Here is an 18,304-nt window from a genome sequence, read left to right on the forward strand (position 1 = left end):
AATATTTGTAATGCTTTATGTAACATTCACCTTGTATGTACAATCATGGAAACAGGATGTAATTTCGCCTCTGTTAACACCAAAAAATCATTGGTAGGCCATAGTTTGAAAATGGATGTGATTGTCTGAAACAAATCACCATAAAGAAATGTGTATGTGTGGGGGCGGGGTGTGTGGGGTGGGAGGGGGGAAGAGAGGGGGGAAGAGAGGGGGAGGGGGGAAACAGGGGGAGAGAGGGGGAGGGGGGAGAGAGGGGGAGGGGGGTGAGAGGTGGAGAGGGGAGAGAGGTGGAGGGGGGAGAGAGGGGGAGGGGGGAGAGAGGGGGAGGGGGGAGAGAGGGGGGAGGGGTGAGAGAGGGGGAGGGGGGAGAGAGGGGGAGGGGGGAGAGAGGGGGAGGGGGAGAGAGGGGGAGGGGGGAGAGAGGGGGGGAGGGGGAGGGGGAGAGAGGAGGGGGGGGAGAGGAGGAGGGGGGGAGAGAGGAGGAGGGGGGGAGAGAGATGTGGCAAAACCCCACCCATTTTCAAATATAAAGCAACAACCATAAGCCACAAGTAATCACACTGATGAATGCTTGCAAATCAGCCAATAACCAGGAGGATTTTGCTGAAATAGGACTCTGGCTACCCTATCATATTAAAGAAAATATTTCTTTAAAGAAGTGAGTGAGGAGTATAACAATATTATGAAAAGGAAAGTTGCCACTCACCATATAGCGGAGATGCTGAGTCGCAGTTAGGCACAACAAAAAGACTGTCACAAATAAAGCTTTCGGCCAGTAAGGCCCTCATCAAAAAATAGACAACGGACATGATACACACACACACACACACACACACACGGGCGCGCACACACACACACACACACACACACACACACACAAACACGGGCGCACACCTGCATTCTCAGGCAACTGGTGGCTTCAGCTGCCTGAGACTGCAATCGTGTGTGTGAGTTGCGTTTGTAGGAGTGGGTGTGTCCGTCGTCTATTTTTGACGAAGGCCTTACTGGCTGAAAGATTTATTTGTGACAGTCTTTTTGTCACACCTATATGCGACAGCATCTCTGCTGTATGGTGAGTGGCAACTTCCCTTTCATTCCATCCTGGATTTCCTGTTGTTTGAGTAAGGAGTATGTGTTTTGGTCAGCTGGCAAGGTATACATAATAACCTTTATCATGATTATGACATATGGGGTATATTACTAGCTAAAATAAATAGGACAAAGAAGCATTCTTACATACCAACAAATATACTTTATTCTTGTAAAATATATGCATGTGTATTGTGTACAAACAATAAATTACTTTATCCGAAGTTTTCATTTCACTTTTCAACTGGCATCAAATACATATCACACATGGCTTAGAATACCTTATTCCTCTGTATCAGGGATCTTCAGGTATAACTGTGACCTTAAATTTCTGAAATCCACGCACAACAATCATTTCCAATCGAGTACAAGTTTCCAATGCTTGGTAAATATTTGTTGCCGAAGAAACAGGAACGTCGTTGATGTATGTTACTATATCGCCAGGCATCAGACCACCACTGTCAACATAAAAGAAGACAGATAGTACAATGAATGTACCAAAAAAAAAAAAAAAAAACCTTGTGGAGTGTAAAACTACTGATTTTCATTAACATCCACAACAGTGAAAATTTATCCAGCGAGATTTAATAACCAAAATCTGCTAATTTTATAACAGATTTATCAACCAACTCATAAGTTACTTATGTTAAATTAGCATTCCAAATTTAGAATATCGTCACTGGACAAAGACAAAACCTTAGTTATCACTCAGCCGGCCGGGGTGGCTAAGCAGTTCTAGGTGCTACAGCCTGGAAGTGCAGCATTTTACATGGGCATAACCAATAACAAACGGTCTGTTCACATGAATGGTTAGCACCAAATTCTGGGCTTGACAACAGGACCACCCAGTTGCCAAGCAAGCCCTGTAACATAATGTGCTTAACTTGAATGACTCCTTTACTGTCCATTTCATCTGGATTCTTCCCACCAAAATAACCCTTTTTTAGCTGTGTATTTAGAAACTCTCTCTGCAACAAGTACTTCATTCCCGAACCCCCCCCCCCCCCCATGGCCTCAGTATTGCCTCTTCGCCCTTCCTTGCTCCCATTGTTTCCTCACACATGCCTCTTGTCCACCCAGTGCACATGTGGCAGTCCTTTTCCATTTCCTGTTTTATTCCCCCCCCCCCCCCCCAAACGCATAGGCTCCTGACACTGCGCCTAGCAGCTCATCACCCTGTCTCTGCCACATCCCTGTACACTTCCAGAAGCCGCACAATAACATCTTCACTAACACTTACCAGCTGTCTCCCCACCAATTCCCACTTCCCACCCTACACCTCGTCTGTATCCCCAGCCATGACTGCTACTCACACCAATCGGGCCTCAGTGTCCTTAACAGCACATAATATTCTGAGACTTTTCAACACCAAATAATCACTTTGAGGAGATGGGACAGTGGGTGGGGGTGGGGGCTTAGTCAATTTCGATTTAAGAGCAAACTCTGGCTGTAGCTAATTCCGATTTGTCAGTGGCTGGGACGGTTCTTCAGTCATCTCAGGACATTATTTGGTCTTCAAGAAATCATTTATTGTCTTGTTGGAAACATTCAAAGGATGAAAACTTAATAGGACATTTCTTAAAACTTACACTCCCTTGTTGAGCCATATGCTGGATCAGTGAAATTATTTCTAAGCTAGAATTTTATATTCATGTAGCCAAAATTAAATGCAAGAATGCCTCGACGATGAAAAGAGACATTGCCACTGATCAAATGTTTCATGATTTAACACAAAAAGTACTAAGCACTGTGCTAATGTACAACAACCTGTCACACAGTTTCACCATATTGCCTGCAGTCTTCCTCCTCCAACCAAATCTGAGTGAGAAAGCATTGATGGTAAAATCAAACAATGGAAAATCTAGGATAGAATAATGACAAAATTATGAAAAGGTTAGTAGCTACTCATCATATAGCAGATAAACCCAAGAAAAGGACTGTCAAAGCTTTTGGCCAAACAGACTTTCATCAGAATTAGACAATACAGGCACACACATTCATGCAAACACAACTCGCACACACACGATCACAGTTTCTGGCATCCAAGGCCGTGTGTGTGTGTGTGTGTGTGTGTGTGTGTGTGTGTGTGTGTGTGTGTGTGTGTGTGTGTGTGGATGAAAGCCTGTTTGGCCAAAATCTTTGTTTGACATGACAGTCTTTCTGTTGGGCCCATCAGTGACTCGGCATCTCCACTTCATTTGATGGTAGTTACATTTTAGAGATTTTATTCATTATGGCTATTGTATAGCTCACAATGACTTGACTTACTTAGTGCACAAGCAGTCTAAATTTGTGTTATATATTAGTATGACATAAGAAAACAATACAGATGTGACTCATTGAAGTGAGCAGGAATAGCTATTAACTGAATAATAGATAACCACAATTTTCATTTGTTTTGAAATCTAAATTAAAATTCTGGTTTCGCATTTACCATTTATCCATTTACTCAGACTCATGAGGATGATGTAAGAGAGAAGTTAAAAATTGGGAAGACATAAATAACAGCTGAGTCTCACAATTTACAACTTCGGTGATTTAAAATTGCAATCACTTCAGAAATAAATAATTAAATAAGGTCACTGACAGAAAGCAGAAGCCAGGTATAAACAAATTTTATCATTGAGAATGTATTAGTAGCAACTCCTGCAAGCTACTGACTATGTATGTGGATCACTTTTTATGCCATATGATCTTCCCCTGACTCATTAAAAACAATAATAATAGTTATGAATTTAGTTGCCAACCTGTAAGCAGGTGATCCAACCACCACCTTCCATACAAGTACACCATGTGTCACATCAGGTGGAATTGGACGATTTCGGCTTTGAAGTTCATATATAATATCTGGAGTTAGTGTGAGCATTGTTATGCCCATATAACGTCGCTTTGTTGATAGCGCTGTAGGTGCCCCTGGAACGTTAAAGTCTCATTATGAAATGCACGTGTCCAATTAAAATAAAGACTAACTGATGTAACAAATAAAGAGAAATGGCATTTAATGTGGTGACACAAATTATGTAACAACACCGAGAAGCAAAAATGGATACAAATGTACGCTGTCCATCTTTTGAAAATGCAATTACAAAAATTAAGGTTACACAGAGAATAATGATTAGAGCTGGTCTTACAATTTCTCTAGGTTTAAAAATGCCCCAAAATAGACAGAAACAAAAACAAAGAAGAAAAAGTACAAAATTAAGTATTTTGCACATGTATTGCATACATCTACTCTTCTCCCCTCTCTCTGTCCCCCCCCCCCCCCCTCTGGCTCTGTCTGTCAGCCCTTTTCTCTGTCCATCTCCTCCTCCAGCCCCTTTCTCAGTACATCTCCTCCTCTACCCTGTCTATCTCTACCTCCCTTATCTCTCTGGGGAGGAAGGGGGTTATAAAATTACAAAACTAAAGCAAAACAGAGTTTAGACAAAGATAATTGCCGTCATCAGGTGCTATCGACATGTCACAAAGTTATGTCACGTTTCTATACTGCAGTGGATTCTGTATCTGTTTTGCTGACAGTAACTCACAAGTGTCGGCAATACAGTCTGCTCCCAGCTACCTGTGAATTTCTATTTCCCAGTCCACTTTGCTCCATGCACTGCAAGAACTGGAGCTCTATACTTAGCTTGTTTCAACATATTTATGCATTCCGCGAGCAGATCATTTCCTTGGCTCAAACACGGAGCCTGTTAGGTTGTTGTGTAGCTGCTGGCAACAGGATCAAATTATCTGTGGTGAAGCAGGATCTCCTGAATTCCCAATGAAAACCACTCAGGAGCTGACTGAATTCTCAGATCTAAAAAAGAAGGCAGTTGACAATATGCTCTAATGTCCTTCATATGCAGCTGGTGAAGATAATAGTACGATAATGTTCTTCCCAGAATTAAGGAGGTAAATAAAAACAGTAGCCTTTCATGGAATGTTTCTGTAAGCCAAATTAAGTTAAAATATTTTTTAAAGTACTGTATGTCATTCACCAGTGACTGTTGAAAGCATTTATTTTCACAAATGCAGTTTTGGCCTTAATGCCGGTATCAAGTGGTATACTGCAACTGTGAAAATAAATGCTGTCTAAAGTCAATGGTGAATATGATTTCTTCTAGAAACTTCTACATGACCCTGAACCACATCACGAGAAGTTAATCAAAATGAAAATGGGCATGGAAAATTTGTGCACTTCTTTTTCCCAAAATTCTGCAATGGTTTAATTGAGAGCAGATGGTGTGTGAACACCTCAACTAAATTTCATCTACCACATGAAGTAACAGCTGTTGTATGCTTCATTGCTCCTCAAACTGAAGCACATATTTCGATCCAAGTCAGTGGCATGTAACTATGGCAAAATACCTCACGAATGTCTGTGTCGTGTCATTTGTGCTGCTCTATAGGTTTCTATTTTACTTTACAGCAGTAACTGTGCACCTCTGTCTCTCCCTACAACCCTTCAAACAGTGCTCCATACAGTTGTGCTGTTAAAGAAACCATTCAAAACCCTGAACAACAGAAAGTCCAGGAAGGAAGGAGTAATAACAATATGTATTAGGATAGATTGATACTCACCAGCAGAGAAGACTGAGGCCCGAGTCAGACCTTAGTGCCTGGAGAAGACAGCAGCCATGCTGTGCAAGTTGTACTTGTCTGTTTTTCTAAACCTAATGAAGAATTATGTCTGATATCTTAGTGTCATAATTCATATCATTCATGAAGATGGGAACTTGGTCTTGCTCTCATGAATCGACAACATTATGGCCCAACTGCCAAAGAAACTGCACAGTTTTCTGTAGCCATTTTACCAGTGGCACTCTGTCTTCATAGTTGACCTTACGACTGTGGACTGGATACTTCATTACTGGAGAAATCGTCAACCTGGATGGACAGTTAATGAATTGAACCACATTCCTCCTATTTATGAGTCTGGTGCCTTAACCACTCCATCATCTCTTGCAGCTTTAGGTATAGGAAACATGCAGCAGCCTCAGCAGTTAGGGAGCCTAAGTCAGTTGCAAATTCTAACAGAAGGTAGTTCACAAAGAAGAGGTGTAGCCTACCAGTTGCAGTAAGTTTTGGGGAGTGAGTAAAAGTCACCAGCATTATGAAGCCTAGTGCATGGTTAACATAAGGGAGCTATGTGGGAATTTTATGAAAGAGGATCAGATGGTGATTGCGGTTAGAGCTGGGAACAGTCTTGATAGGGACCGGGAGTATGATGAAGGTGGTGACCTGGAAAAGTTAGCTACTCAAACTGGTGGCACTAATGTGCACTTCATGCAACTGTTTCAGCGTTGTGATTGGCCTCATCTTAATGCAGATGTTATGCCATTAACATGGGGCTGAAGAAGGCACTGATGGCGGAGGGCATGGCTCACATTGCAGTGGTGCCAGCTGAGTCTATCAAAAGATCGAGTTCACTAGGCACGGCCTGCACCTCAATAGGTATGGGAAGGGGAGGCCGGCAGTGTAGTGGGTGGTTGTGAGATTACTCATCGAAAAATTCCTGTAGTTGTTTGTGTTAAGAGCTGCACCTTTTTCAGACTGAAGTCAGTTGATAGGTATCCCTGCTTAAAGGAAGTCCCTTTAACAAAGGGACCACCTTCAAAGGAGATCAGGTATCCAAGTAGTGAAAGAATTAGCATATTTCACCAAAATATAAGATGTATTAGAGATAAAGTTAGTGAACTGTTTATAGATGTTGATTCTGACATTATTAGTATATTGGAACACAAATAATTTAAAAATTCAGAGGCTTCCTTTACCAGGATACAGATTAGCTGGCTGCTTTTCAAGGAGTTCTTTGCAGAGTATAAACAGTATTCCATTTGAGTCCGTAGATGTATCACAACACTGCACTGAACAGGTATTTCAATATTGTGCAAGGGCAGTTTAATTTAGTGGAACTAAACTTCTAATCATTGTTATTTATAGGTCCCCCAACTGCGACTTCACAGCATTTCCGTTCAAGCTAGAGTGGGTTCTTGGTTCATTTTATAGGAAGTACCAAAAATTAGTTACATGTGGTGACTTCAATATTAATATTGTATTTGATTGTGCAAGAAAAAGGTTGTTGGAAGAACACCTAAATTCATATGAACTGATGCAGATTGTGTTTTTTTTTTTTCCTACCAGGGTGCAGAGAAAAAGCAGCACAACCACAGACAATATTGTTATTCATTCTTCATCACTAGATGGGTATTCTGTTAGTAAAAGGATGAATGGCCTTTCAGACCATGATGCACAAATTTTAACGCTGAAAGATTTTTGTACGCAAACAAAATTTATATTTAATTACAAGCTGTGTAGAAAAGCTAATCCAATGGCAATTGAGAGTTTTTTGAGCCTCGTTAAGGAATAAAAATGGCAGGATGTTTTTACTGCTGATAACATAGATGACAAACGTAAGGCTTTCCTTAACAGATTTCTCATGCTCTCTGAAAGTTGCATTCCATTAGAGTGTTCTACACAGGGCACTTGCAGTCAACGACACCCTGGATGGCTGGCTAGTGCGATAAGGATATCATGTAGAACAAAGTGGGAATTATATCAAAATGTTACAAGTAGTCACAATAGAGCTGAACATAGCTGGTGATTAAATAAAAACTTAGTTTCTACAGGAAATCATATAACAGTCTTGGAAAATCCCTTTCAGAGACTGATGTCTGCAATACTCCTCTGTGATACTGACAAGGGGGAGATTGAGTCAATAATTAAATCACTGAAAACTAGGGAATCTCAAGGATATGATGGAGTAAGTAGCAGAATATTTAAGTACTGTGCTGCACATGTGAGCCCTGTACTTAGACATATTTGTAATTTTCCCTTTAAAAATGGTCAGTTTCCTGAACGATTAAAGTACTCAGTAGTAAAGTCGCTTTATAAAACGGGAAGAAAGGGATAATGTAGACAATTCTAGACCTATTACTATGCCATCAGTGTTTGCTAAACTTATTGAAAAGGCTGTGTGTGTAAGGATAAGTGATCATTTTATTTCATATAATTTGCTATCAAATACACAGTTCTGTTTTAGAAGTGGTTTAACAAATGAAATGCTATATTCTCTTTTCTCTGTGAGGTACTGGATGGACTAAACAAAAGGTTTCGAACACTAGCCATCTTTTTTGATTTAACTAAGGCATTTGATTGTGTTGATCACAAAATATTGCTCCAAAAGTTGGACCATTCTGGAATATGGGGAGTAGCTCCCAACTGGTTCATAATATACAGCAAAGGTCATTCTCTGCAGTGTTAAAAACGGTTGTGATGTGGGGTCTGAGTGGGGCACGGTTAAATGGGAGGTGCCCCAGGGATCAGTGCTGGGGCCACTCCTGTTCCTTACAAGCCATCTACCATTACAGGTGATTCTAAAATAGTTCTGTTTGCTGATGACACTTGCTCGGTAGTAATCTTCTGTGCAACATTGGCACTGTTTCAAATAGTGCAGTTCAAGACATAAGTTCATGGCTTGTAGAAAATAAACTAATGCTAAATTGCAGTAAGACTTAGTTTTTACAGTTAATAACATACAATTCAACAAAACCCAAAATTTTAATTTCACAGAATAGGCATATGATTAGTGGAATAGAACAGTTCAAATTTCTGGGTGTTCAGATAGATAGTAAACTGTTGTGGAAAGCCCACATTCAGGATCTTGTTCAAAGACTTAAATGCTGCCATTTTTACTATTCGAACTGAATCTGAAGTAAGTGATAGTTCAATACAAAAATCAGTCTACTTTGCTTATTTTCATTCACTTATGACAGGTCAAGCAATTCCTGCAAATCACGGGATGGTGATTTACGGGCACACAGGTGGCACCCCAACACGTGTTCCAATGGGTACAGATTAGGTACATTTGCTGGCCAAGACATCAATGTGAGTTCACTATAATGCCCTTCAAACCACTGTAGCACGATTCTGACCTTGCAACACAGACAGTTACCCTGCTGAAAGATGTCATCACCGTAGGGGGAGACTTCAAGCATGAAGCAATGCAGGTGGTCTGCAATAATTATGTTCACATAGCTCACTGCTGTCATGATGCCTTTGATTACAACAACAGATCCCATAGGAGACCAACTCAGTGTACCCCACAGCACAATTCTGCCCTCACCGGTTTACATTTGTGATGCGGTGCATGTTCCATGCAGTCATTCACCTGTATGTCAGCGTGTAAGCATCCAACAATCAATCTGGTGTGACACGAAATGCGGTCCATTCGACACATGTTTCTATTGATCCATAGTGAAAACTCAGCAATGCTGTGCCCACTGCAATCACAATTGCAGACGTCGTTGAGTCAACACAGGAACATGTATGGGTCCTGTGATGTGGAGCTCCATGTTCAACAATGGCCTGTGAAAAGTGTGCTTCGAAACACTTGTGCCAGCACCAGCATTGTACTCTGTCACCAGATCTGCCACAGAGTACTGTCCATGTTGGATTACACAATGGGGGATAATCCTACCTCTATGTTTTGTGATGAGACGTGATCGTCCAGTACCATAAGGCCTACTCGCTATTTCACCATTCTTCAACCACTTTCCATAGGTGCTCACAACAGATAGTATGTCAGCAGGTGATCAGCTTTGCTGTTTCAGAAATTCTCGTTTCCAGCCGCAATGCCACAACAATGTGCCCTTTGTCAAAACTGCCTATATCGGTGGATTTCTGCATCTGGGCCGCCTATATCTTCACTATAATGACTGCTCATTCATCTCTTTTCCGCTTTCATTCTTTCCATATTGCGACACATGCTCCCACCACCACCAGGAGACATTCAACCTCGCAGTGTGCAGTGGTCATATTGTTTTGGCTCATCAGTGTAGTTGGTTAGTTTGTGTGTTTTGCATAGTTGGAAGTGTATCCTGAATATGAAGGTTCATTGCTGAGCCACATGGCTTACGGACATATGTTTTAAGTGCCCTCTTCATCTCGGTGTAAGAGAAGCTCAGTAACCTTGCCTTATAGGATATTTTGCTCCTTACCAAAGATCAGATATCTCCTGCAAATGGCCTGTTTTGTGAGCTACAGACACATAGGCTAGCAGAAAAATCGATGTTTACTTCAGAGTCAGATGAAATGCATCTGCCACACTTCACTTTCCTATTCTTGTGCACCTCTTGGGTGTCTAAGCACATTAGATCCTACTTTTCTATAATTTAATGCTGTGTATTGCACAATAATTAAAAAAATATACCTCAACTGATTTTACTTTTAACAGCTTTCCTACTTGGGATTTCATACTGTCTCAGCCAGAGTACCCTAGTTTTTCATGGATTTATAAATATTACAGGTTTTTAAATGATTTGCCAAATTCTTGTTGATATTCTACTGTGAAAAATAGAAAAAAGAACTCAATTACAGAAATAACAAACCTGCTTTCTTTCTTTCCTCACTTTTCTTCAAAAACTCCTTGGCATAATCAATAGGTATTGCAAATGAAATACCAGCTGTGACTTTCATGGAATTAATGCCGATAACTTCTCCATCCAAGTTAACCAGTGGGCCTCCAGAATTCCCAAACTAAAACATATTTTTCAAATCATTACACTTGCAATAATTATAAGAAAAGCAACGAAAAACAAGCATATATCAAGCTAGGTATCGTCAAATTATTCACTACGAAAAGAATACTAAAGAAAATTAAAATGCTTCAAAATTTATGTAACATGTTTGTAGTAATATATTACAATAATGACAATAATGAACTCTAAGAACACCTTACACTTCAGAGAATTTCTTAGGACTAGTATGCACATCTTTTTTAATTTATGCTTTTGTTGATACATGGGTCTTTGTTTTCATGCATCCTAATGTAACTATCCAGTTGATCATCCATACTGTTGTAATTTTTCACATGTTAGTAAATCATGCCAGTTCATAATGTACCTTCTTCATTACAAACTACACATTTGAGCAATGGATACACGCCAATCTGATGCAAATGTTCAGCAATGCAACTATGGCCTATAATTAGTGATAGTGTTGCCACTGTTATGTCCCATGGTGTGCACGATCACCTGCAACAAGTACTATCAGGTGGGGCCTCATATCATGGTGGCTGTTGACGTTAGTGTACCCTGAAACTAGGTGGCTGGTGAAAGTAGGTGCTATCTTTATAAACTGGTTCAGTGTCAAAGCAAGGGAAGTACTATTGCTTCTAATCAAGCTAGAATAAGATACATTGAAGATAAGCAGTTCATCAGTTGCTCTTTTTAGTGTAAAATTACAACGAAGCAGTTTCTAAAGATATAATATTATGAAAAGAAAAGTTGCTGCTCACCTACAGCAGAGATGCTGAGTCGCAGATAGGCACAACAAAAAGACTGTCACAAAGCTTTTTGGCCAGTAACGTCTTTGTCAACAACAGACAAAACACACAACAGCAGTCTCGAGCAACTGAAACCACACTGCGAACAGCAGCACCAGTTCAAGATGGGAGTGGCCACTGTTGTGGGTGGGGGTAAGGAGGAGGCTGGGTTGGGGAAGGGGAGGGACAGTGTGGTAGGGGTGGGGGACAGTGAACTGCTGCAGGTTAGTGGAGGGCAGGGGAGATTGGTTTGTTAGTTGGTTTAAAGAGGGGGGAGGGACCAAACTGTGAGGTCATTGGTCCCTTGTTCCCGGTAAAATAATTACACAAGGGAAAGAAGAAAAGAAAGGAGACGTACAGCACAATAATAGGAGAATGGAAGAACCAGAAGAACGAGAATAACGGCAGGAGGACAACCAACACTACTATCGACAGAACAGGAAAAGAAAACTACAGAGAGAAGCAAGAAACAGGTAGAAGGGATAAAAACAAGAGAGCAGATGACCGTGGCTGGCTGACCATGACAATAAAAAGGAAAAGCCACCCACTCTGTGACACATAAAAACATCCAGCCTAAAAGCATTAGAGTGGTGTAATGGATCTGGGAGATGTGTTATTTTCTACTGAATTTGTCAATACGAATCTAATGAGGGAGGTCGTAAATTTTTTCTTATATTTTAGTCAGAATATATTTTTGGGAATTGTAATTTGCCTTATTTTATGCCAATTTGCTTATATGTTTGAGAGTGACAGCATATTGATTAATATTAGCAGATGTGACAAAGAATATCAAAGAGACTGGTTGCAAGTGGAAGCTTGTGTGTTGTGTGAAATGTCTTTGACACTGTAGTCGTCTTTGACCGTAGTCAATCGGCAGTGAACTCTCGGTGTGTGTGTGTGTGTGTGTGTGTGTGTGTGTGTGTGTGTGTGTGTGACGGTGGAACAATGTGCAGGTCGCCGTTATAATAGTTTGCAAGTGAACAGAAAAAATGAATTATGTTACTACTTTTTACATAAACATCAAGAAGGGACCACATTCAAAGAAATGGTATTTGAAACACCAAAAATGAGGCAAATGCATTGAACCAGGTCATTTCTGCAGCCGATGAAACAGCATTGTGGAATCATACTTTCACTAGACGACTGAAGCCAACACAGAAAAGTCAAATATCATCTTATAAACATTTCACGGAAAAGTGAGTACTGTCACGAAATATGCTAAATTCAAGTATATAAAAAATAGTGAGCATATTTCAGTGGGGAACACAAATGGACAAAGGAGATGCACGAAAACTTATATAGAATGATAATCCACCATCACCTATAAAATGTAAAACTAAGTTAGTCGATGAGGTGTTGTCAGCTAAAACTAAGTGGTAACGAGTCCAGTAACTGAAGACTCCGTCGCAGGGCAGCCAAAGAAATACAGCTCACCAAGATATGGGACACTGTCAGCCGGGTGCCGCACCAAAATGAAGGTGGGTCAGCACGGCGCAGGAGGTAACCATGTGTCACCCAAGTGTGGCCAATACCACGCCCACAGAGAACCACAGAGTCCCTGCGAGGGTCCCACGTGGAGGTCTTCCACACATTCGTAGTCTCCTTAATGGCACGCAGTTTGTTGTGCGTACAGAGGCTATGCCATTCTGTCTCCCAAAGCTGCAAAACCTTGCAGCCTAGTACTGAACGCTGGTCAGTTGCGGAGAACTGATCTCCATAAGCAGCATCCGCATAGCCTGTTTGGCCAGCCTGTCAGCAAGTTCGTAGCCTGGGATTCCAATGTGACCTGGGGTCAACACAAAACACCACTGAACAATTGGACCATTCCAGGGCACAGAGGGACTCCTGGATGGTCGATACCAAAGGATGAGTAGCACTGGTCGATAGCTTGTAGGCTGCTCAAGGAGTCAGTACACAGAAGAAACGACTTCCCAGGGCATGAACAGATGTGCTCAAGAGCATGAGATATAGCCACCACCTCGACAGTGAACACACTGCAGCCATCAGGCAAGGTGTGCAGTTCAATATGTCCTCCATGGACACACGCAAAGCCGATGTGATCATCAGCCATTGAGGCGTCCGTGTAAACCACTTCATGGCCTCGGTACATGACAAGCGGAGAGCCGCAGGGTTAACTGAGTCCTTACGGCCACGTGAGAGATCCAGGCGAAGCCGTCACCTAAGTGTACGTGAATTGACCTCACGTATAGGTGGTAAAGGCAAGGACTCCAGTTCGGAAAGGAGGGACTGGACACGAACTGCAATTGGAAGCCATGACCTGGACCGCAGATGCGGAAGATGAACCACCGTGGGTGGGAAAAGGAGACAGTAATTCGGATGCACAAGAGAACTATGAACGTGTGCTACGTAACTGGCCAGCACTTGTGCATGCCTAACCTGCAATTTAAGGGACTCCGGCCTCCACTAGGACACAGGTCACCAGACTCGTCCTAAAAGCTCCTGTCGCTAAGAGAATGCCACAGTGGTGCACAGGGTTGAGTAAACGTAACGCTGAGGGTGCCGCCGAACCATAAACCATATAGTCAAGGCGGGACTGAAAAAGGGCTCTGTAGAACCGCAGCGACATAGAGCAATCTGCACCCCAGTTGGTGTTGCTCAGGCAGCAGAGGGCATTGAGCTGCTGCCAGCACTTCCGCTTAAACTGATAAGGTGAGCAAGCCAAGTCAATCGGGTGTTGAAAACAAGTCCTAAGAATCGATGTGTCTCCATTACAGTGATTGGATCATCAGTAAGCTAAAGTTCTGGTTCCAGATGAACGGTACGATGCTGACAGAAGTGCATAACAAATGACTTTGCGGCCGAAAACTAGAAAGTGTCGGCTAGAGCCCATGACTGTGCATTGTGGATGCCTCCCTGTAGGTGCCGCTCAGCAATACCAGTACTGGTGGAGCAGTATGAAATGTGGAAGTCGTCTGCATACACAGAAGGTGAGACGGACAGCCCTACAGCTGCTGCTAGACCATTAATGGTCACTAAAAATAGAGATACACTCAATACAGAGCCGTGTGGGACTCTATTCTCCTGGATATGGGGGGAAATATGGGAGGTACCTACTTGGACACGGAAAGTTCATGCAACAGCAAATTTTGGATAAAAGTCGGGAGTGGGTCTCGGGTACCCCACTCATATAATGTGACTAGGATATGATGTCGCCAGGTCATGTCATACACTTTACGTAAATCAAAGAAGGTGGCAACCAGGATTTGGTGTCTGGAAAAGGCTGTTCCGATGGTAGACTCGAGGGACACAAGATTATCAGTGATAGAGCGACCCTGGAGGAAGCCGCCCTGACACGGAGCCAGTAGACCACCTGGTCCAGGACCCAACCCAACCGCCGACACACCATACATTCCAGCAGCTTACAAAGAATGTTGGTGAGGCTGATGGGTTGATAGCTGTCCACATCAAGCGGGTTTTTACCGGGTTTGAGCACTGAAATGATGGTGCTTTCCCGCGATTGTGATGGCAAGATGCCATCGCACCAGATCCGGTTGAAGATGTTGAGGAGATGTTGCTTGTAATCAGATGAGAGATGTTTAATCATCTGACTGTGGATCCGATCTGGTGCAGGAGCAGTGTCAGGGCAATGTGCAAGGGTGTATATGGGGCGTTATAGGATTCACTGTGGTGTGTAGTGAATGAGAGAACTTTCCCTTCCAGCTGTCGTTTGAGAGTGCGAAAGGCTAGGAGGTTATTCTCTGATACAGAGGCTCGAGCACAGGGCTCAGCAAAGTGCTCGGCAATCGCATTTGCGTCAGTAGATAACATGTCATTTATGTTAACGCCAGGGACACCTGTTGGGGTCTGGTACCCGAAAACACGTTTGATCTTTGCCCAGACTTGGGAAGGTGACGTATGGCACCCAATGGTCGAGACGTATCTCTCCCAACACTCTTGCTTCCGTTGTTTGATAAGTTGGGGAACGCGAGCACGAGGCCGTTTAAAGGCTCAAGGGGAGGGTGCCGCTGTAAAGCTCGCCGGCACTCCTTAATTGCTTCAACGACTTCTGGCGACCACTAAGGGACCGCCTTTCGCCGGGGGGCACCCTGAAGAGTGAGGGATCGCATTTTCTACCGCAGAAAGGTTTGTGGTAGACACCTGTTCAACCATCACAACGATGTTCCCGTGTGGAGGAGATTCAACGGTGATAGCAGAGGTGAAAGTTTCCCAGTCCGCTTTGTTTAAAACCCATCTGGGCAGGCGTCTGTGGGCCTGACGCAGGGGCAGTGACAGGAAGATGGGGAAGTGGCCACTACCACACGTCGTCATGTGCTCTCCAGCGGATAGATGGGAGAAGTCCTGGGCTGCAAAGTGATAACTCAATGGCTGAGTAACTACCGTGAGACACACTGAAATGTGTGGAAGCCCCAGTATTTAAGAGGTAGAGGTCGAACTAAGACAGTAAAGTTTCGACATCTCTGCCTCAGCCAGTAAGCATGATTAAAATCTCCCAAAAGTATTTTAGGGAGTGCAACTAATACATTCAGGGGTACTGCACCATCTGGAGGAAGATCTACATTGCAGACAGTTATTTCCTGCGTCATCCTTATTCTGACAGCCACAGTTTCAAGAGGAGTTTGAAGGAGCACAGTTTCACTACAGACTGAGTTTAGGACATAAACGCCAACTCCACCTGACACTCGATTATAGTCACTACAGTTCCTGTAATATACCTTATAGCCATGGAGGGCAGGGGTCCGCATTGTTGGGAACAAGGTTTCCTGGAGGGCAATGCAGAAAGCAGGTGTAAAGCTTAATAGTTGCCATAGCTCAGCCAGGTGGTGGAAAAAACTGTCACAATTCCACTGGAGGATGACATCATCATGAAACTGGGAAGGCATGGAACATTCAATGAGGCAGTTTATGCCTCAGGGTCACCTGCTGTCACTGACTTGCTGCCTGAGCAGTCTATATCCATTGTGCCTGAATGTCTGGGGAGATCTAGGTCCTCAGCAGACACCAAAATCTCCACTTCATCTGCAGTCGCAGAGCTTGTAGGTAGCGGTGGCGTGGGTGCCACCGCAGTTCCCTTGGTCTTGAGGATCTTCCTTTTGGATTTCTCTCGCTGCTCCTTGGGTTTCCCTGGCTGGGAGGACTGCACTGATTCCGTCTCCGGGACTGAGAATGAGCATGAAGTCCTACGACCAGCTGCCTTTGGGCTCTTCAGCCACTGGTGGGTGTCATCTTTTCCACTAGCAGAAACCTGGGAAGGGAGTGACCCAAGGGACCCCTTCGTATCGAGAGGAGCCAACGAAGACTTACGCTTCTCCATTGTAAAAGTGGGGACTGATATCCCTGATGGTCGGGGAGGAGAGGGAGGGGGGGGGGGGGTTCCTCCCGAAGTAGGTGGTGCAGCAGCAACAGGGAGGGAAGTGCCACACACCATCAAGGGGGTCAAGGGGGCAGGTGCAGTCTTCCGACTCTTGAGAGGTGACTGGGGTTGGTGGAGCTGATGGGGCTAGAACTGTTGCAGTGGCGTTGTAAGACGAAGTTGTACATACAGGATGTAAGCATTCAAATTTTCTTTTAGCCTCAGTGTAGGTCAGTCGGTCCAGATGGGAGGCAGGACACATGGAGTATTGGGATGTGATGGGCATCCGCAATCTCAAGATGTGACGTTGGAAGTACGGCGGAAAGACATATGGCTGAACTTCCAGCATTTAAAGCACCGGATTGGGGGAGAGATATAGGGCTTTACATCACAGTGGTAGACCATCACTTTGACATTCTTGGGTAATGTATCACTCTTAAAGGCCAAAATGAAGGCACCGGTGGCAACCTGACTATCCCTCGGATCCCGGTGGACATGCTGAACGAAACGTACACCTCGCCGCTCTATATCGGCGTGAGCTCATCAGACTGCAAAAGAAGTTCCCTGTGAAATATGATACCCTGGACAATACTTAAGCTCTTATGGGGCGTTATGCTTACAGAAATATCCCCCAGCTTGTCGCGAGGGAGTAACGCCCATGGCTGGGCACACGATGCTGTTTTGATCGGGACTGAACAGGATCTGATTTTGGACAAGCCCTCCACCTCCCCAAACCTGTCCTCTAAATGCTCAACAAAAAACTGAGGCTTCATCGTCATGAAAGATTCCCCATCAGCTCTCAAACATACAAGGTATCAGGGCAAATATGAGCTGCTGCCATCCTTAGCCTGACGTTCCTCCCATGGTGTGGCCAGGGAGGCGAATGATTTGGGGTCATACTACTGCGTGTTGAATTGAGCCCATGAACGCTTAGAGACTGCTGGTGTTTGACCACCAGCAAGAGATGATGTACTACATTTCAACGCATGTCATCTGCCCTGATGCCACCCAATCCGACCAAGGGCCCTCTCCATGGGTGCGGCCCAGCCGCAGCAAAGGCCACCTGGCGGGATGGCCATTGCCAGGAGTCCTGATGCCCCAAGGTGACGAGCATCTACTCCTCAGCATACGTGGGGAGTTAACGGTGCAGGTGTCAGCAGAGCGATGCCTGTGTGGTCAGGGGGCTACAACCTACAGGGCACATGGCGGCCCCACCACAATGGTCTGCTACCGTGCTGAGTATCAGGTGCAACCAAGGAAACAAGTCCATTATCATTGTCAGTGAAGAAAACGATAGTGCATAGTTGATGGAAAAATAAGCACCCAGGAGGGTGACTTCGCCCAACAGTTGGAGAATGAGTAGAAGTGCAGATCCGCGTCGGCGAAGGATGCGATAGGTCTCAGCACATGATGGGCATGATGCACCTTGTAAGGCACCCTTCCCCAATTGTCTCAGTCTTCGGAAAAATTTTGAAAAATGGAGGTCAAACCCTATAGGGGACCATCACATAAAGGCCGAAATGTGAGAGACCCCTTTTAGTTGCCTCTTACAACAGGCAGTAATACCTCGGGCCTATTCT

General features: G+C 43.8%; 1 protein-coding gene across 1 annotated transcript in view; it reads right to left on the reverse strand.

Annotated features, from left to right (window-relative positions):
- Window positions 1-1,251: 1,251 nt before the first annotated feature.
- The window catches only part of LOC124623174 (serine protease HTRA2, mitochondrial), a 51,934-nt gene continuing 34,881 nt past the window's right edge, over window positions 1,252-18,304 (reverse strand). The window contains exons 5-7 of the mRNA XM_047148977.1: window positions 10,458-10,605; window positions 3,837-4,002; window positions 1,252-1,547 (exon numbers count right to left, since the gene is read on the reverse strand). Coding sequence (XP_047004933.1) covers window positions 1,385-1,547; window positions 3,837-4,002; window positions 10,458-10,605 — 477 coding nt within the window. The 3' untranslated portion in view covers window positions 1,252-1,384. The remainder of the gene's footprint in view (window positions 1,548-3,836; window positions 4,003-10,457; window positions 10,606-18,304) is intronic.

This window comes from Schistocerca americana, chromosome 7 (assembly GCF_021461395.2).
Source record: "Schistocerca americana isolate TAMUIC-IGC-003095 chromosome 7, iqSchAmer2.1, whole genome shotgun sequence".
Classification (NCBI taxonomy): Eukaryota; Metazoa; Arthropoda; class Insecta; order Orthoptera; family Acrididae; genus Schistocerca; species Schistocerca americana.